This window comes from Cyanistes caeruleus, chromosome 31 (genome assembly GCF_971803275.1).
Source record: "Cyanistes caeruleus chromosome 31, bCyaCae1.hap1.1, whole genome shotgun sequence".
Classification (NCBI taxonomy): Eukaryota; Metazoa; Chordata; class Aves; order Passeriformes; family Paridae; genus Cyanistes; species Cyanistes caeruleus.
Genome location: NC_141731.1, coordinates 1434088 through 1460370, shown reverse-complemented (window position 1 = coordinate 1460370; position 26283 = coordinate 1434088). Strand labels below are relative to the sequence as shown.

General features: G+C 46.3%; 2 protein-coding genes and 1 long non-coding RNA gene across 4 annotated transcripts in view; 1 reads left to right on the top strand and 2 right to left on the bottom strand.

Annotated features, from left to right (window-relative positions):
* Positions 1 to 26283, top strand: part of LOC111922151 (uncharacterized) — a 181524-nt gene that overhangs the window by 133947 nt on the left and 21294 nt on the right. The gene's annotated exons all lie outside the window — the stretch shown is intronic.
* On the bottom strand, positions 916 to 7256 carry LOC147648677 (uncharacterized). 2 transcript variants are annotated; one of them, XR_015279983.1, is made up of 3 exons: positions 6371 to 6654; positions 4115 to 4271; positions 1422 to 3487 (listed from the first exon to the last, which is right to left on the bottom strand). It is a non-coding gene; the product is annotated as an uncharacterized LOC147648677 (long non-coding RNA). The 2 variants fall into 2 exon arrangements; XR_015279982.1 differs by lacking the exon at positions 4115 to 4271 and having other exon boundaries at positions 916 to 3487; positions 6371 to 7256.
* Positions 11363 to 26154, bottom strand: LOC111945403 (serine/threonine-protein kinase PAK 3-like). The gene is made up of 15 exons (XM_086866511.1): positions 25812 to 26154; positions 24117 to 24154; positions 23542 to 23673; positions 21927 to 22061; positions 21310 to 21654; positions 20774 to 20863; positions 20200 to 20374; positions 18662 to 18719; positions 17917 to 17965; positions 16387 to 16499; positions 15677 to 15794; positions 14894 to 14993; positions 14233 to 14429; positions 12746 to 12883; positions 11363 to 11629 (listed from the first exon to the last, which is right to left on the bottom strand). Exons 1-15 carry the CDS (start codon positions 26086 to 26088, stop codon positions 11528 to 11530), a joined length of 2067 nt encoding a protein of 688 aa, XP_086722637.1. The 5' UTR covers positions 26089 to 26154; the 3' UTR covers positions 11363 to 11527.

Sequence of the window (26283 nt, the reverse complement as noted above, 5' to 3'; positions counted from 1 at the left end):
CGCTGGTCCTTTCTACAATCCCGTTAGCTTGAGGGCAGTAAGGGGTGTGAAAAGTCCATTTTATTCTTTCACCTTTTGCCCAATTCTGTACAATTTTGGCAGTGAAGTGGGACCCGTTATCAGATTGAATTTCTTGTGGCTTTGGGAAAATTCCAAACCACCCTTGCAATGCTGACAGTATTATCTCCTGTAGTTCTTTTTAAAGCTTGGCCTTGGACCAACCCACATATAATCTCCACTCCTACCAGCACAAAGTGTTTACCACCTGACTTCTTCAAGGGACCAATATAATCTTCCTGCCACGCATCCCATAAGCCTTTACCCTTTCTTAAGGACATAGGTCATCTTCTAAAGGATGGCTTTGCAGTCATCTGCGACATTGCTTGCAGGCTGATATGCAAGTTTTACACATTTCCCTGGTGACAGGCCAGCCGTGGGCAAGAGCTACTTTGTACAAATCTTTGGCACCTGGGTGCCGTCTTTTTACATGCAACCATTCCAAAAGGTGCTCCCAGTCCTCTGAAATTTGTTCTTCATTCAGGCTGAAGCATAAACTTTGAAGAATTTAAGATATTAGAAAAGCTAAAGCCTTAATTAAAATTAATCCTTGCTAAATCAAATTAAAATAGAGAAACCTTACTAGAATTAGGAGCTAATCATTAGCAAATAACTGTGTGTGTCAACCTTATGTTCGTTCAGCTGGGATTGTAATGAGAAACGAAGAATCTTGTGAGGAATTTCAAGAACATAAGAAAATTGCAAACCAGAAACTAATTGGAAACATAAAACTAGGAGCCTGGCCTGGGATCCCTTTGACTCTTTGGACTGAAAAGGTAGAAAGTTCAGAATGAGGAAGAGATATATATATTCCTTCTTCCTTTTGTGACCACTCCCCATAATAAGACCACCGACTCATTTCAAGGAACAAACTGTGCATGTTTAATTGCTTCTTTCTTAATTGGCATAGGAAGAGGGGAGTGGATGGTAACTGGGTTATGAATATGTATTTGTATTCAATATCTCAGTAAATAAAAGTCTGTATTCACCTGCATTCAGGGCCGTGTGTATTAAGGGGTGACCCTGCCCATCAGCCCAACACTGCCAATAAACACACACTCTGTAACCCTAATCGGTTAAAGAGTCTTTGTCCGTCTCAGCTGGATACTGATACTAGATCACATCCATATTTTGGTAAATCATTTTGGTGACTGCTGCAGGACTCTGCTCTCTCTAGCCCAGGGGCCAGCAGGGGTCCAGGCCCAGGCAGAATTTTCTGGGAAGAGGGAGGCTCCTGTGTCCTCACTGACAGCCTGGAGAAAGACCAGGAACTGCCAGAACTATGGACAAAAGGTATGTTTAAAAATTGAAACAGGTACCTTTGTATTGAGAGACCACCAGCGATTCACCACTCTTCACAGAAGTAATTGTGAACGCTGTTTATTTCTATCTTTAGCACACCTTATATAGGGTTCTACAGGGTCTGCGGGCAGAGTAAGCTACTATTGGCTAACACACACAGGTTTACATTCTTATCCTTGTACACAAGGATATTGTTTTGCTTTACTCTCTCTTCTGCAGGAGGGTTTCAAGGACTTTAGCCCTTAATATCACGACTTATTTCAAAGGCTGGTTTGTGCAGACAGGCCTTTACTAATATATAAAATATACCAACAATTCCCCCTTTCTCTTTTTGCACAAACCAGGCTTTGGATAAGATAACATACAACTTAGACTTTCATCCCCATTAACATTATAAGTAAAGTCTGTCCCCCTTCTAGCACAAGGGACCTCAACCATCCAGTGATGCCCCAGCCGGCGAACCAACTTCCAATGGGGTCACTATCTTCTTTCAGGGCATGTAACCCATCCTGTAGCTGTTGCAGCTGCTCATGGATGGAAGATGAATGATCATTAAGATTCAGACAGCACATGCCTTCAAACTCCCCACAACCATGTCCTTGTGCTAAGAGCAAAAAGTCAATTGCAGCTCGATTTCATAATACTGCATGATGTACACTATGCACATCGGCTGAAAGTTCACTTAACATTGTGGATATTAAGTTCAATTCTTCCTTAGTCTAGCAAGCGAGCCTTTTTAGAGTTGCTAAGTTTTAATTCAATCAGGCTTCACTTTGACTGATGTTTTTTTATTTTATCAACTACATTCAGCAATTGATGTAAGCTTGGATGGAAACAAAGTAAGTTTCCCAAAATAACAGGGTTTTCTACGTGGATTAGCAGGAATCTCACTCCATGCTCTATCTCCCAGATTAGGAATATGGAACTATTACTTTGGTAATTGTTCTGTGAGATTGCACCACTAATAAAGGCCTTACTTTCAATGGTAGTAACGAGATCAGTTATAGAGCTGACTGCAGCCCAGTGCTGCATTACTTTGTTGGAATGGCTTCTGTTGGGGGTTCAAACATTATCTATCCACCTGAGGTATTGGTGGAACTTAACAAATCTAATTCTTCTGGGGGCTCTATGGTAACATTAAGAACTTTGATAATTTTTGCTTGCCAGCAGGCTTCAAGTTGTCTTAATGTGAAGCCAACAGTGCAATTGCGCTCCTGCAACATTGCCAATCTATTCAGTCGAGTCTCATTACTTATTAAACCTTTAAATGCTGGAGGATCCCATTCAGGGACTCCTATGAGACAGGTGTGAAAAGGATCTCCAGGTGTGGCTAGGCTCAGACACATTGACCTTTGGCCAGTTCAGTGTGCCAGAGTGACCCATATGTTCTGTCACTTTTGGATGTTAGTTAGCAGACAGTTGGTCAGGACTATACACAACACAATTACCATAAGCACTTTGTTCCATGTAAATGACACCATACTTGCAAACTCACAGCTACAACTTTAACGTTAAATGAACTTTCAAAGATGCTTACACTACCTCTTGAAGGGGGAAATGCTTATACTTTATACTAATATAATAATTGCTATACAACGGCTAAACTCTTTATCTTAAACTATCTAACTACTTTTAACACAGGTGCTCTGGTATATATGTAGTCTAAGTGTGGAAGCAATTTGCTGAAAGGGTAAACACACAACTACAATTTGCTTTATATACGGTTAGATGGAGTCTCTACACTTTTCTTAGATCTTCTACAGAATTTCCTTCACAAACAGACTATGATTTAACACGATTCAGTCTTGGAACGTTCACTGCTCCCGTGATGTCAGCTGGCAGCTGATCGGTGACTGAGGGCTTTGATGTTCAGGCTTTTCTTCACATCCTTCTAAATCTTAATACAAAGGATAACTGAAAAATTGGTAGAGACACAACATCATAATAACAACATAAAATTTCTGTTGGTAAACTGTCTGTATAGTGCTCAGACACAACTGTGTCCTGACAGCTCCACTTCTGATCCATGTCTGGAGTACCAAGGCTGTGTCGTGACTTCTCTGTTCACTGGATCTCATGTGTTCAGAGGCAGACAGTCTGGTCAGATGGACAGGTGACCTTTTTGAACCTGCCAACAAAACACAGATACTTCTTCCTTTGAAGTTAATGAATTACTAATTACTAATTACTAATCAAATAATTACTAATCAAATCGAATTACTAATCAAATGCTTTTAGGGCATCAATTTCCTCCGTTTTTATTTGTTTGTTTGTTTGTTTAAAAAAAAATAAAATGAGATGTACTTCTGTTATAAACATCAACATTAATACAAAACCATATACACAATGAATAAGAACCTATAACAGTTAAAAATCAATTAAATCCTAAACATTATTAATAACATATGTAATATAAAAAACTACTATTAATTACTAAAACACTGCACCAGCATCCCATAGTTAGCAAACAAACAGAAACAAAAAATCATCAGTGAAGGATGGGATAACCACCTCTGGAAATGATTCTCCAAGCTCACTTCAAAATTGATCCAGCTGTCATATTAATAGGGTCAAATTGCTGAGTCAAAAAGTGACTCAAATACTGATTTGGTACAGAAAACATTTGGATTTGCTGGCAAACATTCCATCCAGGTAAAGTCAAGGCTTGGCCAGGGCCTGGCTTTAAACTGGAAAGATGCTTCTTAACTCATTTCTAAAACAAGGTTCTCAATAGTAGCAGCTAGGAGATGCTTACAGCACAGCAAACTGTTAAAATGCATTTGTACAAAGCAAATGATCAGAAGCCTCAGGTACCAGACCAATTAAACCATGCAGCAGTTGGTTTAATCTGAAGCCTCTCCCATGGCAGCTGATCCTCAGCAATGGTACATCTTCTTAAAATTCTGGAAACACTGAAAAATAAGAAAGCTATAACAAACAAAAACTGCAGAGATTGCAACAACCAATAGAACCCCTGATGAAGTCAAGGGTGTCACAGACTGCATTCCCTTCTATCCACAAGCAGGTGTTCATCACCGTTCTGTCACAGCTGTTTCAGTTGTGGCTATCTTCATCTCTCTAGGAAAATAACTATACTTTGCAGTTTAGACAAGTGTCTCCAATAAGACATAAACAATTTAAATTAAACAATATTTAAACCTAACAATAATTATTTATGACAAAAGGAAGTAACAAACTTAACCTTAAAAGAATATCTAAGTCATAAAACTTAACTTAAAAACATTCAAGCCTAAACATAATAAGACTTCACTATTCTTAATTCTATTAACACTTAATCTATATTAAATAAAAACATACCTTAATCTTATTCTGTTACTACAAAGGCAGCTAAAAGTTTGATATATACCTTTTAAACACAATATAACAGTAACATGGATTCACTCTAAAGATTATAAAAACATAACAAACACATCACAATTCTATGTCATCTAGCTTTGAGAATAACTCACAATAACTGCAAATGGTACTAAAAATACTCATGCATAACAGGAATTTGCCTAGTATATGTTTAAATTGGTTAGGATTTTAAAGTGCAGTTTTTCTAGAGAAAAACCACAACAACACAGGATTTGGCAAGTTGCCATTCAGCTTTTGTAGCACTTTTCAGAAACATCAAGTCTAATTCTTAAACTAAAATCCAAAATCCAAATTGGTATATATGCAGTTATATGTGTTTTATATAACAAAAGGACTCACATTGAAATTACCTTATTAAAATTGTGGAAAAAACAAGCAAATGGGTAATATATACTTTAACCTAACTTTGTCCTGTACAGTTAAGTTCTCTTAACTAATTATTTTTTAAACCACAAATCTCTTTTGTAGATAACATTAATGGAAGGTTTTCTTAGAAGCTGTAAATCATACCATATTTAACCTTAGGTTTTAAAACTAATTATTGCAAGGTAACTTCTTTAATATTCACCTTAAACACCTTTTTTTTGAAAAGGGGCCTATTTAAACTTTCAAAGAATCACAATAATTTCTCCAGTAAAACTCTAAAAAACTGCAATTGCATAAATTCATTATTACTTAAAACACAAAATTAACTCTAAAAGGGTATATAAAAACATTTTAAAAACCCATGAATCATGACTTTTTAACAAACTGGGTACTATCCCAGTGCTTTTTCTTAGGGGGGGGGGTGGACTGCCCGCCCTGCTGCTGCTCTCTGCTGCTGTTATCTTTCTTCACATTCTCCACATACTCTCACAGAAAAAAACCCCAAAAACCTCACAAAGTTAACTTTAACACATACAGTTGTTTCTCTCAATCTCTCTTGTTCACTGATAGAGGAAAAAAGGGGCACAATTTTTACAAAAGCAGGCGATGTTACACAAAAAGTTTCTCACGGCCAGGTGCTAACAATGGTGACCATTGCAGCTTATCAACTTCTAATTACAGTGATGAATTTTGAACTAGGTACCATATAGTTTGTGATTTTTTGGCTATTTTGTCTCTTTTTGAAGCTGTCTGAGCCACCTGTTTCTGCTCAGCTGTTTCTGTAATTGTTCAGCATGGCCTTGGAACTTTTTCTGCACTGCTTCTGCCCCAGGGGTGCCCCTGCTCCCTGCACACACCTCAGTGCTCCCCCATGTCCCCCTGGTTCGGGTGGAAACCAATCTAAATTTGGATTCTTTTCCTCCAGGGTAGTAAAGTTGGAACATAAATAAGATTGTAGTGTTAAGAGTGACTCCAAAAGTGAAGCAAATAGTTCAGGGTATATCACATCCTGCCGTAACTGAACAGATTCTGTACGTTGTTTCAGTGTTGCTGCGGAATTTCTTTCTCATTATTTCCTTCTCTCTGACTCTCTCTCCCTCTTTCCATGGGCAGCATAGATAGGAGTGTTTGCCCAGCAGTGGGAGGAAAAGGCATGAGCCATAAGCAAGAAGTCCAGGGAGCTCCTTGCGCAAATCAAAACCCTTAACCTGTCTCTTTTCTAAAAAGCAGGTAAATAAATCATGTGCTGCTTGCCTTTCCATCTTACCGTCAGCGCTGTTGCAGCCCTACAAGGTTTGGCAGCACGTTACGGCCAGGACTCTCCTCTGAGGTCGCCTGGGGCGCGGCACCGTTGCTTTTCGCCGTCCTTGCTGCGGAGGACCCGTCCCCTGTCGCCGACTCCCGTGGCCTTCGCTTTTTAATGTCCCAAAGGTCCCAAAGGTCCCAAGGGTCCCATTTGTTCGGGCGCCATTTGATGAGTTCGGCGGGAGACAAGCAGCACTCAATATGAATGATCAGCAAGTCTCCTTTATTGGCAACTCCAAACTCCCTATATAACATCAGTAATTAGGCTCACACATAGTGCAAAAGCAAGCTCATTATTGGATATTTCATTTAAGGACAGCTCCACCTAGTTCCACATTCTTGTGGTCATTCATCTGTGCTGAATTCACATTCTTCTGACCACAGCGTCCTGTTCTCAGTTCACAGTTATCACTAAGGTCTTTCTGACCTTGCAACATCACATACCAACTACACTCTACTGTTGTTTAATTCTTTCTCAGCTAATTGCTGCATGGGAACACGACCTTTGTTAGCTAGCCACTCTTCCACACTGTTGAGCTTCGGGAGCCTCCCGGGAAGCACCAGCCCTCCCCACAAAATCCTTGATAGGACTTTTTCTTTTCACTCCACTGACGATTTTATCCCCAAAACTGCTGTGGGAACGTTGTATCCAAGCACATCCTCCAGCCCTGCACTTTCCTCCTGTGAATTCCCTGTGCAGGGAATGTGGCTGTGCTTTTCCCTGCTCTGTTCACTGACAAACAAACCTGAGCCCGTGGGACTGTCAGAGCTCCTTCATGCAATGAAATCAGGTTGTGTTTCTCATGGCATGTTCTGGAGGAGCTTTTCTTGGTGTGTCTTGTGCTGCTGGAAATGGCACAAGAGCCAGGAGGGAACAGAAGCTGCTGCTGCCCGTTGGCTCAGGGCCAGGGAACCAAGTTGTGCTCCCGGGCAGTTGGGCCCTGCTGGAAGCAGAGCCGCGTTTCCCTTGAGCAGCTCAAGCTTGTGACAGCTCCAAACAGGAAACCTCCGCAGAAAACTCTTCCTCCAAACTCAGCTGCTTTCCCTCCTGCAGCTGTTTGGGAAAGAGCCTCAAAGCACAGACTCTGCTGGGAGCCATTGGTGCATTTCCTCCCTCCCGGCAGCAGCAGCTCCTGAGCCCTTCACGGGCTCCTGGCCCTTCGCAAACCCTTCAGCTCCCTTGGAACTCTCAGCAGTCACTAACATGTGCATTTCGTTAATATTTAAGCTGCATTCAAACTTCTCTTTTTTTCTCCTCTCTATCTTTTTAATCTCCTCTTTATCTCCTTTAATCCCGTCAGCACCAGTAGGGTGGGGATGGAGTCTTGGGGTGGGTGTGGGATGAACTGAGGATCCAGCAGAGAAGGGCAAGGCAGAGGGGAGAGGACTCAGCCAACCCTTCTCCTGCTCTCTCCTCCCCCAGGCTCCAGCTAAAGCAAGTCAGACTGGAAAGGATCCCACAAATGCTGTGTTCTCCTCCCTCTGAGCTTGGCTGGGGATCCTCAGCTTCAGCCTGGTGCAGTGGCTGAGATTCGCTAATTTGAGTTTTTTGGCTAATGCACTAAATAATGTGGTGGGTTTAGCGCTGGCTGAAATCTCCAGGGCACTTACTCATTTCTCACTGTGAGATATGGATTAGGAGAAGGGAAAACCAGGCTTTAAACTTAGAAGATAAAAAGAAACTTTATTAACAGGACTACAAGAATGAGAAACCAGAATAAAACTAACAGAACGCCTTTCCTCTCCTGAATAACTTTTGGTTTAGTTTTTTTTTAAACTGACAGCATAGAGCTAGAACTTGGGATGTTAAAACAGTATTAATTACACAAGAGTTTTTTATTAGTTTTTGTAGCAATAGGAGTTTTTTCTTATTGTATCATGAAGACTTTTTTACAAGAAACAGGTTTTTTGTGGTTTTTCATTTTTACAAATAGCAGGCATCTGGGAAAATATTTTTCTATTGTGACATTTTTCTCATTTTTACAGCCCTCCTAGAGGTGTGTCTATGGGTTATGAATTCATGGGGTGTTATTTTAAGGATGAGTTGTTTGAAGGCAAACATTTTCTTCATTTGATTTTGTGATCATCTTTGGAAACAGAAGTTTTCTGTTTCTCTCCCTGGGTGCAATGGGCATGTTATTGTTTTTATTTATTTTCTGTTCAGGCTTTTCATGGGATTACAGTTATTTTAACATTTGTTTCATTAATGGATGCTTTTGTTTAGATTTATATTTTTAATACTCTATTTTATACTTTTTTTTCATTAATTAAATGAGATATTTTAGTATATCAATGATTATCTCTATGGCATTACTAAATGATTATTTTAGTTTCAACTGCCATTTTTTCATTTCTTTTCTATCTGAGGTTTGGCCTTTTTTTAAACTGACTTTGATGTTTTTATGTTGGTTTTTTTGCGTGTTATTACTCTGTCCTTTTCTGTCCCTGGAGAGATGAACAAGGTTTGTAGGTCTCATGTCTGTATTGAAAGGGTTAATATCTTGCCCAGGCTCATAATCTTCCTAGTGTTCCAAATAAATAGGTACCGTGAGGGATACATATCACAGGTGAGCACCCACTGCACAATCTGCTTTGGATTAAATCCCATCTCCGTCTTCATCAGCTCACAGTCACTGTGACACTATTCCTGCATGGAAGAAACAGGCTGGGATGCCCCTTTCTGCTTTTGGTCCTTTTATTGGCAAATGAAATATTCTATTCTATAAACCTTCAAACCCTGGAGTTTCTTTGTATTTTCACCTGAAAATGCTGCCAGCCGAGGTTCCCAAGTGCCTGGTACGTGTTTGTGTGCACAGAGCAAAGGTGTGAGCCTGTGTGCGTGGCCCGGGTGTCTGTCAATGTCCATTGAAGCAGACGGCTGGAAGGGGGCTCTGCCCGCCCTGCGCTGCTCCGGGGCTGGGGCTGGGCTGGCAGAGGCTGCAGAGCGCTCTGAGAGGCACAGCCTCAGCCCCGGTCGGCATCTTGTGCACGGTGGCACAGCCTCAGCCCCGGCCGCCATCTTGTGCACGGTGGCACAGCCTCAGCCCCGGCCGCCATCTTGTGCATGGTGGCACAGCCTCAGCCCCGGCCGCCATCTTGTGCACGGTGGCAGCTCTGAGGGCTGTGCGAGGGACGCTCTTCCCCAGCGCTGTTTCGCGTCCTTTCCTTTCCCAGGATGGTATTTGGAAATGTTTCTTCGGCCCTATTAATACACAACTCACTGTCTTACTCACTTCATGCCTGGAAGGTTCTAAGAAGACAATGAAAAGCATAGCGTGATTATGATGCACAAATAGTAGTCAAGAAAACAGTACTCCATAGTGTAGGGCCTGCAGAGCAGGGATTCGTTTGTTCAACACCAGGAGTGAGGGGGAAGCTCCACCACAAACTCACTTGTCCATTCTTTGCACAGGACAAGCTTTTAAACTTTTTTAACTTAATGGGCACATTCTACTTTCCTAAGCTTCATATTTTCTAATTCCATGATTGTGGAAGCCCTTACAGCAGGGCTTTGCATGAGGTAGTTGTCAGCCTCCTGGTGATTGTTTTGGATGAAGGCTCAGGAGCTACCTGAATTCAAAAGGCCTTTTTGTTACACTTTAGCACTTTCCTTTTCTGGGAATTCAACACAAACTTATAGTCAGTAAGTTCTGCAAGTGCTCTTGCTGCGTGAGGCCACACTGTGTCTTTCATTCAGCAATTCATGAAGAAAACACAAAGTGCCTACTGAGACCCTTCTGCTCCCTCCCAAATCACTACTCAAGAACAAGCCTCAGGCACATGCCCACAGTCCCTCTCTGCCAGCAGCTCCGAGCTGCATTGCACAGTGCTTGCTGTGCCCCAGAGAGCACCAAGCAGGCTGGCCTGGTGCCCCTGAATATTTCTGCAAAACCCTCTGCATTTCACACCTTTGCTGTGGCTCAGTGCAGAGCTCCAGGATTGCAGGCGCTTGGTCCCAGAGCTGTGTGAGGCACTGGCTCGTGCAGATGTGCCCTGACTTGCTGTCACTGCCTCACGCTGGCCTCAGTTCCCCTGGCAGAAATGCCGTGCCTGAAGGACACTGCCCTGTGCTGGAGCCTGCGGAGCAGCCCGGCTCCCTCCCCCTGTGCCCAGAGTGCTGCACACACTGCTGACCATTGCCAGGAGTTCCAGGGCAGGCGGCAGAAGAGCAGCAATGGTCAGGCAGGGCTTCTGCCCTGGGCTGCTTTTTGCCTTTCTCTCCTCCTGTGCAGACTCCAGACAGCCCATGGCACCAGTGTGTGCTGTGCCCAGCACGGCGCCGCTTCCCCTCAGGAGCAGCCAGCTGCCAGCTTGGCTCTGAGAGCGGAGGATTTGCCTGGGGCCAGCAAGAGGCAGCCAGGGCCAGGCTGCTGCCTCTTGCAGCTCCAAGGGCCTCCTTCCAGCCTGCCTGTGCCGAGGCTCAGGCTTCTCCGGGCTCTGCCAGGGCTCTGCTGGGGCTCCAGCCTGGCCAAGGCCGGGCCCGCTCTCACCTCACAGGCGCTGACAGCTCTGCACCACAGGAGACCTTGCACAGCACCCTCACTGCTCTTTCTGCTTTCTCTCTTCAGCCAGACTCTCCTCCAGCCAAAGAGATTTCTCTTAGGGATACAAATCCAAGTGGCAGGAACCCAAATGTTCTCGAGTCACATCTGCACAGCCTGCATCTGCACAGGATGTTTGCGTTGCACCGCTCCTCCTTTGGTTTTTCCTGCAAATGCCATTGCTGTTTCTGCCTCAAATAGAAATGCCACAGCTGGGAAAAACTTGGCCAGTTGGCCATATTCCAAAGGCAGTGTGGTGTGGAGAGGATGAATGAAGAGGAGCCTTCCCCACTTTGAAACCGTACCAAAGAAGCCATCAATGTCACTTTCCACCTCTAAGAAAAAACTGACAATTCAGAAGGAAATGTTGAGCTTTCTCACAGGGTCAGAAGGAGAGAAATGTTCCAAAGGAGTTGAGATTTCAGAAATTTTATTTAAAATCCTACTCTACAATCCTACACTACAAACCTACACTACCATCCTGCGCTAAAATCCTACTCTATAATCCTACTCTACAATCCTACTCTGCAATCCTACTCTATAATCCTACTCTAAGTTGGTCATGGAGAAGACAGTTTCTAAATTGATTGTTGCATTCCTGCCTCCTTCTTCCACTTCTTCACTGCAACAATGTGAGGTGCCAGGCTGGACCCAGGCATGGCCGATGTTATAAATTGATGCTGCAGAAAGGAAAAGAAAACAACAAGAAAGCATGATTTTCCAAGCTAAGGGCTTCAAAGGCAGGGGAATACTTTTTAAATGGGAAGGGGTTTGAGTCAAAGTAGGTCAGGAGCATGGGGCAAGAGTGGCACAGGTTGCCCCAAGAGCTGGTAGGTGGCCCATCCCTGGAAGTATCTGAGGTGTGAGTGTCCTGATCTCTTGAAAGATGTCCCTGCTCATTGCAGGACACAGACTAGATGACCTTTCCATGTCCCTGTGTGTTAGTTTGAGATGAATTGATATTTAGGGAAAGAAGTAAGAAACCCTGCACGGAAGTGATTTCTTTGAGAGAAGCTGCTGGGAGCTTCCTCTGTGCCTGAGACAGGCCAATGGCTGGCTAGTTCTGAGAACTGACAACATTTTGCACCATTTAGAAATGAGATGTGCCTCTGTGATGATCCACATTTTGAAAACCACCAGCCCGGGCACTGGCCCTCTTTGCTTCCGGAGCCCGAAGGTAACGGAGCTGTGGTGAGGCCGGCCCTGCTCGCCCACGGCCTGTGCTCCTGGGGGAGGCCGGGCCAGAGCCCAGCAGCTCCCGGGCGGGGGATGAAGGCTGCGGGACCCCGGCCCCAGGCTGGGCCAGGCCACGGCTGCTGACATCTTGCCCACACTAAACCCTCTCCCCGGCATGCAGCGACGGCTCCAGGCCGAGCCTCCCCTCCCAGCGGCTCCCGGGCAGAGAGAGGGGCCCAGCACAGCCTGAAATCCAACACCGTGACTGCCATGACCTGGGTGAGATTGAACCCTTTCACTGCACAGATGAGACCTTCCTTATTCTTGTGGGCCTGATAATAAAATTTGTTATTCCTTTGAAGTTTGAAGCCTGTTTTGCCCTTCTCCTGATCCATAGCTCCCAGCAAGAAATGAGTAAGTGCCCTGGTGATTTTAGCCAGCGCTAAAACCCAGCACTCCCTGCCAGCCCAGCCCAGTCTAGGATTGCTCCCCACTGTCAGCTGAACAGCACCAAGGTTGGAAGGGAGGAGGATGGGGGCTCATCTGATGCCTTGGATTTCAGTGGAGGAGGAGCCCATCCCTGGGACACTGTTTCACCTGCAGCCCTTTTGGCATTTTACCTGCAGCAGCTCCTTGGCAGACCAGCGCTGCGCCTCGCCTTTCTGCAGGCAGCAGCTCAGGAAGTCACGCAGCAAAGGCGAGAATTGGTTGGGCTGCTGCAGCTGTGGGGTCCCTTCTGTGGCTATGTGGAATTTAGCCTGGGGAAAAAGGAAACACAAGGCTCCACCTGCTTCTTTCCCATCTGGAACTGCTCTCCCAGAGCCCATTGTTCCAGCTCCACTCTGCAGTGGCAGTTTTTACCCTGGCAGAGAGGCAGACATGACTTTCCTGTAGCATTTGGATGACGACTTTCCTGTATCATGAAAAAACCCAAGCCCCAAAGCCACAGCTTTGCCAACATCCAGCAGATCTTGCCTTGGCAGCTGATTTCATTGCCTGATCTAGTTAGTGGCAACTACATCAGCAAATACGTATTTCCTTCTCGGAGGATTCCCAGCAGCTTGGCAGCCTTTTTGGAAGAGGGATTTTGCTATTCTAACTAACTCTACTATTCCAAGGATTCTTATATGAAAAGAATCTCTGCGGTGCTTGTTGGTCCCTTAAGCACAGCTGCCATAAAACAAAACTCATCCAGCTTTTTTTCCTGTTCTTGAAAATGATGGTAATTGGAAGAAAAGAAAGGAAATGCAGCAGGTGTTCCTCAGGGAAGGAAACAAACATTTGGAATCTCATTTTCAACACAGACACATTAAGATGCCTCCACAAATATATTGGGTTGAAAATGCCTGTTTGGGCACACAGGAGCCACCTGCAGCTCTGTCTCTCAGCACTCTGAAAATTTCAGGTTCCCTTACGTGGCAAAAGGAAAATATTCATGGTGAAATCAGAAGTGTCATCCCTGTGGTAAGCCTGTGCTCGTTGGATTCTCAAGTCAATGCATTAACGCTGTGCCCATCCCAGAAAGTGCCAGGAAACAAACAGGAGGTTTTGGCAGGCTCTCCCCATCACCAGGCTCCAGCTTGGTGATATGGAGAAAGTGGCTTGGGTTATGAAAGAAGGTGGTCACTGAGTGTCTCAGCAGCACTGCACAAGAAGCAGAAGAGACTCTGGCTTTACAGCCTCATCTCCAGGTTTCAGGCAAGTTTCCCTGTGAGAAGAATGGGGCTGCACTTCTTCTCTCAAAAGCACTGTTTTAGAAACTTGGTTTGGGTTGAGTTTCTTTGCTTCATTTCTGGAAAGATAACAGCAGCTCTGAGACGCTTGTTTCCTATTCTTGGGGCCCTCTACACAGCCAAAAGAGCTGGAACGACTTGTAAGGCAAAGCAAAATGCTGCCTGAGAATGGAGATGGTTTGGACGAGGTAAGGCTTGAGTTCCCCCACTGCTGCAACCAAAGCTCCAGCAGATGCTGATGTGCTGCAGGGACATTTGTAGAAGGGGCCTTGGTGGAAGTACTTCCAGCAGATGGCCATGGGATTTTGTGCAGTGAGCAGAGAACACGGGACAGGTGAGAAAGACAGCGGGATCAGAGAGTATTTGCTCCTTACCAATCGAGCGGTGAAACTGTCATAAGGAGTTTTTTGTTCGGCCATTTCAATTGCCACAATTCCAAAAGACCACACGTCCACTTTGGGGCCATATGGTTGACGCTTCACCACTTCAGGTGCCATCCACCAAGGAGTCCCGGTCACCGAGCACTGCTGATTTTGCTCAGGGGTGAGCTGAGCAGAAAGGCCAAAATCAGCTGAGGAGAAAGCAAAATACTCTTTTAATTTTAATTCTGTCAATTAGGAAACCAAGCCAGAGAATTCCCCAGTGGAAGTTTGAGAATGTGCAGTTGAATTTCCTGGACAACACTCCCTGATCTCTTTATCTGAGGCTTTAGCCAAGGAAATATGAATTGGCTACTTCAAACATCCCCCCATTTTTTACACTTCCTCCAGCAGTGCCTTTTGTTCCCCTGAAGGTTTAGATTGCAGCTCCCTCCCTCTGGAAGGAACACACACAGACACACACAGAGCAATAGCACTCTTGGCTGCTTGTGGTTCCTTGTCATAGCTGTGTGCACACTGCAACTGTGCCTTCAGCCCACAGCAGGGGGGACCCCTGCACTGCCAGCAGCAGCATTTTTGGGGAGCTGGCAGTCACTGAAAGCAGCCCCACACCCCCCATTCCTGGAAGGCTGAAGCTGAGCAAGAATACACTGACCCAGCTTGACAGAGCCATCGGTTCTGAGAAGGATGTTGTTGCTCTTGACATCTCGATGGATCACGTGGTTGGAGTGAAGAAAATCCAGACCTTGCAGGCACTGAGAGAGAAAACAGAACCAGGGGGACAAAAAGTAGTGCTGTGAGTTCATCGCACAAGCAAGGAAACAGCTGTGGAAGGTTCCCTTTGCAGGGGAATGGGGAGGAATGGCAGAACACAGCGCCATTGAGAGCAAGAGCCTGCTGCTCCAACAGGAGCAGAGCAGCACCTTTCTCAGGAAAGGCATGTCAGCTTTTGAAAGAGCACCAGCAACTGCTGTTGTAGACTGTCCCCTGCAAAGCAGCCAGGGTGACTGCAGCTGCAGTGCATGTGCTCAGAAGCAAACAGCATTTGGGCTGCACTACTATCCTTTTCGGCTGAGGACTAAAAGAAATTAGTCTCTCTTTTTTTCTTTCCTGTTTGTTTCAAATCCTGCCACCACACCTTTGCTTTAGAGACAAGGAATGTAGTGCAGACAGGCCAAAGTTTAGCTAGGCAAGGTGAAGTGCAAATGCCAATGCAAGAGACAGAGCTAGAATACAAGAGCAGGGGATAAGAGTACAGGAAGTGAGTCCAGTGAGTGTAGAGGCACTGGCAGACAGTTCACTTGAGATGCTCTTGCTTGCCCATAGCCTAGCAGCAACACAGAAACCAAGCTTGGCCCATGAAATCCCTCCCGTTCTGAGCCCCTGTTTCCCAGACAATGCAGCTCAAGGCCTTGGAAGCACAGATGGGATCCCTGACCTCCCGACTGACAGCTGCAATCTCTCCTTCAGACATTTGAATCTCGTCGATGAGATCTCTCAGAGTGCCTCCGTCCATGTACTCCATCACCAGCCAGAGTTCCTCATGCACAAGGTAGCTGAAAAAAGGAAACAAGGCCATGCAGGTGAACATGCACGGCTAGGTTGGTTTTTTGCTTGAGTCTTGTTTCTGGGTCCCTTGGAGACAAGGGCAGAAGAAAAGGAATAGACATTGCCTCTAGGCTGTGCAGTGTTTGCAGTCTGTGCTGTCTCAAGGAGAAAGGCAGTTTAGGAAGAGCCCAGATAAAAAACCTGTCACGCATGGCATTTCTGGAAATAAGCACCTAGTCTTCCTGGCATGCACAGCAATGGAAAAGAGGGGCAACAATGCAAGGGCAATCCTCTCTTGGATGGTTCATCAGCATTTAAGAAACTTGAAAAACTCAAGCCCAAAGAACTGTGGAGGCAATGAACTTAGAAGGTATTGAATTCTTAAGATAGGGCTGATGCAGGTTTTTGAACAATTTTCAGTCTGCATTTGCCAGGGTGGATTCATGCAGACAAAATGCAGTCTCTTCCCATCCATTGGAGATAAGTAGAGAAATAATCATTAACAGCTCTATTTCCTGCCAGTTACCAAAGTGGGTTTTTAAGCTCTCATGCTTGTAGTATGTAAACAAACATTCAAGGGATAAGACCATGACCACTCACCTGGCTAAGTAATTCACGATCCTGGGACTCCTATTGCTCTCCATGATCCTGATTTCATTCATGGTTAGTATCTTCCTACTCACTCCTTGCACATTTATTTTCTTTATGGCCACCTCAAATGACATTGAAAGGAGTAACTTGAGAAAATTGGTAGCATGAGACCACAACCCACATGGAGCAAGTGATTTTGGAATGGCACAGCCAAGCTGTGCCAAAGTGCCTTGTGATTAGACCTGGTCATTGGAGTAATTAGGAAGTGACATTGCAACAGCCCATTTCTCTGCTCCCTTGGGGGCCAGTTACAGGACATGTGGCCACTGGCGATTTGCCTTGTCCACTTGGTAACAAAGGTGTATCAACGATCACCCACAAAGCTCTGACCACACTCTCTGCTGCTCTGTTGGGAAGGTAGAATTAGAAAGAAATTATAAATATGACTTTGTAGCCAGAAAGGCTAAGGAAGAAATACAAATGATAGCACGGTTTGAATAATTCAAAGAAACCGGGCTGGTATGCCAGAACACATTCTTTCCTGCAATAAAACCAAGCTGAGACCCCTCATCCCAGCCTTATAAGGAAAGGTCTGAAGGACCCTGAGATAACTAAAAATATGCAAAAATAGCGATTTCTATAGGTTGTACACAAATGTTACTATATTAGTATACTTAGAAAGATTGGTTAGTAAAGGAATAGAATATTCAAAGGTATAGGTTATATAAGTAGTGGTATAGAAGAGCTCGCTCTCTCTCTCTCTCTCGCTCTCTCTCTCTCCTCTCTCTTTTTGCGGCTCTCTCACTTCTGTTATGTTCTGTAACTCTCTTTTGTAGAAATCTTAAGTCTTAAACTCATGTATTCGTATCTTACCCTCTTTTGTATTGCTCTCCCTGAGCCCGCCTTGAGCTCTATCTGTTGGCTCATAGCAGGCTCTCTCTCTCTCTCTCTCTACCCCACGCCCTGAAATAAACTTCTAACACTTAACTCGATTATAGAGGTCTTTGCCGTGTCTCTGACCGTCCCCAGAAAGCGTCTCCTACACTGCTCTGCTTGGTTCAAAAGAAGGAATGGGTGCCTTGGTTCTCTGTGGATACATCCTGGGCTATGGGCAGGCCTCAGGGCTCTTAGGAACATCTTGCAGATCTCTCCCTACGTGTGGCTCCCAAGTGCAGCACTGCACGTGGCTGAGGAACTACCAGGAGCATTCAGATGTATTTGCTGGCAGCCAGAAATGAGAATTCAGGACTCTGAAGCTGTAGCCCCAAAAAGCAGGGAGATGCTCTAAGACACCACCTTTGTTTTAGCAATTGAGAGCGTGTGGGCACGTCCTTCTCTGAAAGGAACCGCTGCCCTCCTTGTCTTCCTACGGGCAGCTGAGGAGGACAAAGCCTGTTCCAAGTGCAATTTGCAGGCTTGCTCCAGTCTGTGCTTCTTGTGCCTTTTCAGCACAGCTCTACTCAAAGCTCCAGCCACAGCTGTCAGCAGTGGGGAAAGGCCTGGAGAGCAGCAGAGGCTGCAGGGGCTGTTGACATTTACCTCTCCTCCTGTGGCAGTGTCAAGTGCTCTGGAAACCTCTCCAAAACCCCTAGAAACAAAACAGCAGCAAAGAAAGGAGAAGCCATTTAGATCTTGCAGTGGAAGCCAGTCCAGACAGGAGAGCTCTGCTGTAAATGCCTAAAAGCTGCAGGTTGCAGGAGGGGTCTGCCAGAAGGCAGATGATGCATTTTCCCCTCAAGTGCCTGGGCACTGGGCCTGTTCCTGAAGCCTTGGGCTTTACTGCCTCAGCTCCAAAAGGCAGCTTATTCCTTCATCTCGGGTGTCAGCTTCTAAACTGTGCAATTCTAATCCTGAGCATGGAGTATTTCCTTTAGCAAATTCTTGGAGAGAAATGTTCCTGAGAACTGTTATCTGACAGCTCTCATCGGGGGTAGGTTGTGCTTTCAGGCAAGCAAGATTCTTCTCCTTTCATTAGTGTGGCCACATGATTTGGAGACATCCAAAAATGTGAAGGAAATGAATCCTGAGCTGTCCCACTCTTGAAAGACAAGCAGATTTACCAGGTTCTGTTCCTTGCTGCAGGCAAGACCTTGGCAGCATGGAGATGTCTTTGACAATGCCTTCTGAGCACACTTGACAAATTCTGGCCAGTACTGAGAGATGGGGCAGACTAAGCCCGCTGTCTAAACATGTGGACACCTTGTCTGACTTCCCACTTGATGGATATTCCCCCAGTGAAACACCTGGCCCATGGCTGTGTAGAAGTGACTGTGGTTGGACTCACCCACTGCCAAGACTTTCATTGTATTTTGTGATGGGATTTTCCTTGTTCACCATTCTCCCTGAGGGAAACAAAATGCAAGATGCTCACTTTCAGGCAGAGATCCGAACTTGCAGGAGATGCCAAAGGCAGCCCCGCTGTCTGGGGCTCGGAACCCTCTGTGGTCAGCTGGGCAGCAAGCACAGCAGCAACAAGACAGGCAGTTGTGCAGTACAAATGGGCAGCAGAGAGACTGATTTTGTCCAGTCCTTGGAAGGAAATGAAGCGCAGAGAGCACAGCAGGGCACAGCACAAGGCTGGCAAAGGCCAAGCATGAGCACTGACAAGCAATGGCAAGAAGACACAGCCAGCCTGAGCCCCTGACAAGCTGTGGCCCCTGTTCAGGACACACCAGCATTGCCTTGGAGATCAGACACAGCCAGGTGCAGATCAAGGCCCTTTTGTGTCCCAGCAGGTGAAGGTAGACACCAAATCAGCTGGGATCTTTTCTCAGCCCCACCAGGTCTTTTCTGAGAGCACAGCACTGGCTGCTGTTATGGGCAAGAAGCAGATTAAATGGGTTGTGCTGCAGAATCACAAAGGGCTTGATGTGTTTTCCCAGAGACTGATCTGAGCAGGGCTTGGGCCAATAGGTAGGATTCTGAGAGTCATGGGAATGGCTGGGAATCAGGTATGAAAAAGTGCCATGGATCTGAGGAATACACAGCACAGGGGCTGCAGGCTCGCTCCTGAGAAATGCCTGCAGTGCTGTTTTATCTGATCACACCACGTGGATGTGTCTCTTGGACACATCTTTATAAAAATAAAACTAGGATATTAATTACAGATTGTTATACAAGTATCTGTTTCTTCATTGTGGGCACAATGAAAACATCTCTCGCTCTCTGTTTCTGCTGTCACCTGATGTTCTTTCAAAGGAGTCCTCACTGACAAAAATACAGCATTCTCATAAAAACCTTGTAGATGTAGTAGAGGCAATAAAAACAGCCCTAAAAATGACAGCAGTAAGACACATGGGGCAGAACAGCTCTTTCAGGATGGAGAAAAAACAAACTCTACCAAAAAACCCCAAATCCGAAACCAAACAAGGATAAAAACTGAAAACTAAAAACGGAACCACAACAAAAAGACAAAACCCCAAAACCAATCAATATCTCTGAAGTCTTTTGGTTCTGACGACTGGTGGGAAGTCTGGAGTCTAATGAGAATTTAGGAATTAAATATTCTGTTCAGTTTGGCCACTAGCACACAGGACTTGCATAGATCATTTGCTGGGCCACAGCCTTCTGCTGATCCAAGAACAATTCCTGCTTCTGCCTTTAGTGGCAGGGAAATCCCAGGCAAAGCCGAGCCAGTCCAAGCTGCCTTCAGAGGCAGCAGGAACAGCCAGAGCGCTCTCTCGCTGCCTCAGAGCACAGCCGTTCCTATGGGGAGTCCTAAATGTCTCTGGGACACCAAAGTGAGGAGGATCATTTGCTACAGCTCTGCTGGCACGTGCACACAATACACTGTCCCTCAGACAAGAAATACACCAGACGTACTCAGTTGCTCCAGGAAGTCTCCCTGGCTCTCCTGGAGCTGAGCAGCAGATGTGTCACTGCTGGAAATGGACAAACTGCCCGGGCTCCACTGCTCAGCTTGGGGAACAAAGGCTCCTTTAGATGCTGCTGCTGCTGCTGCTGCTGCAGCAGATTGAATGGAAGAGCCTGTGTAGATCTGCGAGAAGAAAGGAGTTTGTGTCAGAAAGCTGGCTGGCTGAGATTACCCCGAGTTCCCTTTTCAAATGCAAGCCCTTAGGAAGTTGCTGTTAGCCACATGCAAAGCTCATCAACTGGATTTTTTGGATGCCCGCTTCTGGAACCAAATGGTCAAAACCCAAGGTTGGTTTTAATCAAGTTGATGGCCAGTTTCATATTCCATTTTCCTGGATTTTCTGAAGGATGACTGCAACAACGACCATTCCACTTCCTCCCAAGGATCCCTTTCCCCCTCCAAGGGCTGCAGACACATTTGCAGCTCCTTGTTCTAATGTTGGAGCTCCTCCCCCTCAGTCCTCTTTTCCTGCACCATCTTCAGAAGGTGCTCAGCCTGCAGCACTTGTGCTTGGGACAGTACCTGTGCCTGCCGCCGACCTTGGGGCTCTTCATCAGCAGGCATTTGCTGGAAGCCTTCGCAGGCTGCCAGGTGAGATATCAACACGTCCACCTCAAGTCAAAGAGAACAAAGCAGTCAGAGACCACAGCTTGTCCCTGTGTGCCAAGGCTCATTGACTGTGAGCAAAGGGAAAGAGCAGGACAGCAGCAGATTCACCAAGGGATACAGACAGCTTGCAGCTTGTATTCCAAATCTGTCTGGGGGACTGTGTTCACTTGCAAAAAGCCCTGAAGAAACAAGGAGAGCAGGAGCAGGCCAGCAGGAATCCCTTGAGATGAGTGCTGGCAAAAGGGGCAAATGACTGGTGCCACTGTCCAGGGCAGCAGCTGAGATTGAGCACAGCAGGAAATGTCCTTCCAAGCAGCTGGGATAGACACTGCAGCAGGATGGCACTGAGAGGCATCAGCCCAGCCCCCTGCTGCTCTGCAGAGGAAAGGCAAGAAGGGCAGAAAGCACCAGACTGCAGTGACTGCTGTGCCTATCGCTCTTTCACTCACTCGATTTTCTAGAGCCTCTTGCTGCTGAGCGAGGAGATCTAATTTCTCTTGGATGATTTTACTTTCTTCCTCCAGCCTCTTCTCCCTTGCCCTGATCCTAGCCTCAGTTTCCTGCAGCTCTGCCAGAAGCTCTTCCTCGGAGGCCTGTGAAGAATGACAGAGAGGAATTTCCATGAGTGGAGTGTCTGCCACTCTTTCACTCACCTGATTTTGTTGACTGCGAATCTGCCCATAGAGATTCATCTCCTCCTGGATGTTTCTCCCGTCCTCCTCAGGCCTCCTCTTCACTGCCATGATGGCCCTCTGAGCTTCGGGCAGCTCTGCCTGGGGCTCTGCCTTGATGTTCTGTACACACAAATGGAGAGCAAGTGCCTGGGAGCTGCCATCAGGCTCAGCTTCTTCCTCAGTCTCAGCCTCAAAATCACACTCATTCAGTCACTTCTTTCTGCTTCCCTACCCACCTCTGCTTCCACTGTAACCTCCTGTCCCGCTGCTGATCTCTGCAGAGGCTCTTTGCTTTCAGGGCCTCTGGCACTCGTGGCCTGCTCAGTCCCAAGAGCTGCGTTTTATGCCCCTCTTCCTGCCCTTCACTCTGTCCCCTGCTGAGTCAGGCTTACCTGGCCATTCTCCAGTGGCTCTTCCACCTGCTGCCCCAGCTGCTCTTCCTGCTCTTGGGCTGGGAACAGCTCTCCCTCAGGCTGGCACGGCCTCCCTGAGAAAACAATCTGCTCCTGCTCTTTCTCTGGAAGGACCTGTAGAGAAAGCAAGAGAAGATGGGCTTCAACTTCTCATCCAACATTTGTGGGCCAAGACTCAAAGACTGATGGGCTCCCACGTTCCCAAAGCTCTGTGCTGCTGCTCTTCTGCCTTGTTCTCTGCCCATGGGGAAGCACAGATTCTAAAGTGACCCTGGCAGTGCAATCAGGGCCCATCTGGCACTGAATCTCCAACAGACTCTTGGGCAGCTGACAGGAAATGTGGGGCATTTCTCAAGGGCCTCCCTCCCCTTCTGCTGTGTCCTGCTTGTCTCTCCATAGTGACTGACAGCCAGCCCTGTCCCACAGCTCCATCCTGGCTCTGCAGGGGCTTCCTGGGTGAGCTCAGCCCTTGGGAGAGACACTGCTGGAGTTCATGTTCTTTTCAGGCCTGCCCTGCCACTCCTGCCCTTGACATCTACACTCTTGTTAGAAATCCTTCTCATTCAGGAGACAAGGATGTGTGCAATTGGATCCTCTGCTGCAGGTCAGAGAGCCTCTATGGCCACCTCAGGATATGGAAGAGGACCAAGGTGTTTCTCCTCCCTCTTTTGTCAGCTGAGAATTCTGAGTGGCACTGACAGAGATCCTCAAAAGGCCCCATCAACAAATTAATTGACACACCCCTAGGGATGTCAATGAAGGAAGCCATGGGTCATGTAATGCATGTATGACCAAAGTCACCAAAAACCACCTAAAACATGGAATTGTCCCACCTCACTAGGACAGGCAGAAATTTATAGGTTAAACAGGGAGTGTCAGGACAGAAGAGACAGGAGGAGGAAAACAGCTCTGAGGAGAAAAAACAACCATCTCTAAAGGGGTTCTTAGCAACACAAGACAGCACTCAAGGACTTGCAGCTTTGCCCCCACACTAGGCTCCAATGCAGTTTCCAAAGCTGCAGACTTCACCACAAAACGTATCAAGAGAAACTGGCCACTTGTGGATTTTGCCTCAGAAGAAGGGTTCAGAACTACACAGTTTGTTTCTTTGGCCACACAGGACAAGAATGGCTGGCCACAGCTTCATGGACAACACAATCATCTCCTTGCAGCTTATCAAAAGCCAAAAGACAGGTGGCCTAAAAGACTCTGTAGCAGTGAAGAATTACTCCAGAAAACTGCAGAACACTTCTCCAGGTCATCCAGAGGTTTCCAAAAAGGGAAAGCAAACAAAGCAAGCCCTGTGAGCCCCAGAAATGCCGTGTGAGCCCTTGGCCATGGCTTGGCAGAAGCCAAGAGACAGAGCTTCCCTGAGCCAAGCAGCCAGCTGCTCACCCGCAGGCAGCAGCGCTTTGGGGCCTCAGCACGACGGCTCAAAGCCCAATTTCCAGCTGCCACGGGATGGGGGAATGGCTGGGTGCTGGCAGGACTCCAGCACTCAGCATCCTCAGCCAGCAACAGCAAGTGCTGGCTGCTCAGAAACTTGCAGCTCTGCCTTGCACTAAAGACAGCAGCACCCAGCACTGGCACTTACTGTCTGGGCATGGTCAGGCTGGGCTGTGACCACAGCTGGAGGCTCGTGCTCCTTTTGCTCATTTTGCTCCTCTTTGGCCTCTTCTCCAGGAGCAGAGGGAGCCACAGCAGAGTCTGCTCTTGCTTCTGGGCTCTGTGGACAGATGGTGGAGTTAGGGACAGGCAGCTCCCTAACATTTAGAACCTTATTTCTATTCAGCTCTATTTCTACAACCAGCTCTACCAAGCACAAATCATCAGCTTTGATAGCAATGGGATTCTAAGTCTCTCCAACTAAATTAAAATGGGTTAATTCAGCCAGGCAGAAAATAGCTCTGAATTAGAGAGTTCACCCTGGCTACTATCAGCAAGCAACGTTCTCTCTACAAATCTGAGCTTTGAGTTCTTTTAAAGCTCTGCAATGGAAAATTAGGAAATAGCCAACAATGCCTTTGCTATTGCTGTTGTAAACATGGAAATGGATCTTCTTTCAGCCCACCCAGCTGGCCCTCTGCACTCTACTGCCACAGGCCAAGCTCACAGTTCCCTGCACAATTCTGAAACACCAGGAGCATCAAATGTTCCTTTCTGACTCACCTCAGGATCGGCACCTCTGAACACACGGCTCAGATGGCCTGCAGTGGGCAAGGAAAATGAACCAAATTCTTTGAGAAAACTGGAGAGAACCGTGGCCTATTTAGAGCAGCATCTGAGAAGATCTCTCAGTCTACATTTTCAAAGGTGTCCTGCTTGACTGTTGTGGTTTAAAGCAGCAACTAAAAAATCACTAGAAAACTTACTTATTTCTTGCTGTGAGGTATGGATTAGAACAAGAGCAAAACAGGCTTAAAACTTAAATCGAATAAAGTTTATTAACAAAGACTACAAGAATAAGAAACCAGAATAAAAATTCCAGAACAACCCTTTTCTCCCCCACTACCCAACCATTCCCTTGTTTACATGACAACATAGAGACAAAAAACTTTGGAACTTTGGTGTTTACAACAGTCCCAATTCCTGCTAGAGTCTTTTCATCAGTCTTTGTAGAGAAACAGAAGTCTTCTTCTGCTATCTATGGAGTTTTTCACAAGAAAACGATTTTTCTTCATAGCTTTCTATTTCTCTGATGCCAGCTGCCCGGAAATCTGCCATCAGTTGTCTCCTCCCATTTTCCATCACTCTGAGGTGTGTTATGGGTCATGAGTCTAGGGATGTCATTTTTATGAATGAGTTATTCAAAGGCAAAAGTTCTCTTCATCTGTTTTTGTGAGCCCCCCTGGAAACAGAAGTTTTCTTTTTGCTTCTTAAAAGCCACAAATCTTCAACTATTACTTCTCCCCCTCTGTTCCAGCATCTCACAGTGTCACAACTACTTCATCATTTGCTCAAAATCCACACTTGGAAACACTCCATTCCTCCCAATATACTCTGTCATGTATTAAAGGGTTTTTTTTCAGAACACTACTGTCCATCTCCATAGCTTTAACTGAAAAATATTTCAGCTTATTAAAGCATCTCCTTATTTCTCTTCCCCCTCTCAATTTAATTTTTTTCTTCACTCTCTTTAATGGGTTCATGATTGATCACTCCCTCTTTCTCTCTCTGGAAAAAAAAGGGTTAATCTGCAAGTCTCATGCAGGTAGTAAAAGAGTTAAAATCTTGCTAAAGCTGCAGATGTTGATGGTGTCAGGTTTCAGTTCAGTGGCAGAAACTGCAAACCAAGTCAGGCTGGCCGGCTCCGTTTCTCCCCCCACCCCGCCCTCTGCAGCCTTGTCCGGCCTGGAGGGGGGGAGGAGGCCGAGACAGAGCCCTGTGACCTCGTCAGAAGCCAGAAACCAAAGAGAGCAAGAAATTCCCGGCCTCACATCTTCAGGTGGTGTTCACAGGTTGATCTCACTTCTCAATAGTTAAAACCGCTGCCAATTCTCACCCATGGCCAGGAATTAGTCAGGAGAAAAAACTCCCATCAGCCTCCAGCAGTTTCAACTTCCCCAGCTCTCAGAGCTATCTTAAAAGTAAAGTCACCCCAAGAGATTGAGCCAGCAAAGTGAGGAAATGACAGACTCTGCTGCCACAGGCTCTCCCATGGAGGGAACAGAAGCCCTGCAAATGCTGCCCGCAGCCCCCTGGCTACAGACACCCCGTGTTTTGCTGAAGGTGTTGACAGCAGCTTTACCAAACCAGTGGCATCCTCATGGTCTTTGTGTTTCAATAGCAAACCGGTCACTAAGAAAGAGCAGGGAGACCTACAAAAGCCAGCTCAGGTTCCAGCCAGGGAAAACCTCTACTTACGTGCCAGGTTGGTCAGATAATAGCCGGAGTAGCCGATGACATAAATGGTGCAAACGGCAACAGCGAGCTGCTCCATCACTGTAGCACTGCTGTGCCAGTTTGCACACTCTGCTCCACCACAAGAACAAACAAGGCTCCTGTCAGTGTGCAGCTGCCCACTGACAAACGCCTCAAGCAGGAGGATGCTCCTGCACTGAGCAAGCCCAAGAGCTGCTCTGACCCTGAGGCCTTCCGTGCACCAAGGCAACCTTGGGATGTCCCCACGACAATGTGGCATCCATGCCCTGACATCATAAAGCCAATGCTCTGCGCTGCTCTGGGAATTGATGCAGAGCAACCCAACCTTCCCTACAGCAAACACAAAATTGCCTGGCAGGTTCTCCTCTGTCACAAAGTGTCACAAATCCTTTGGTGGGCTGTGGGAAATGGTGCTGAAGGGCTTCAGATTGCCAAAGCTAAAGTGTCCAGGATC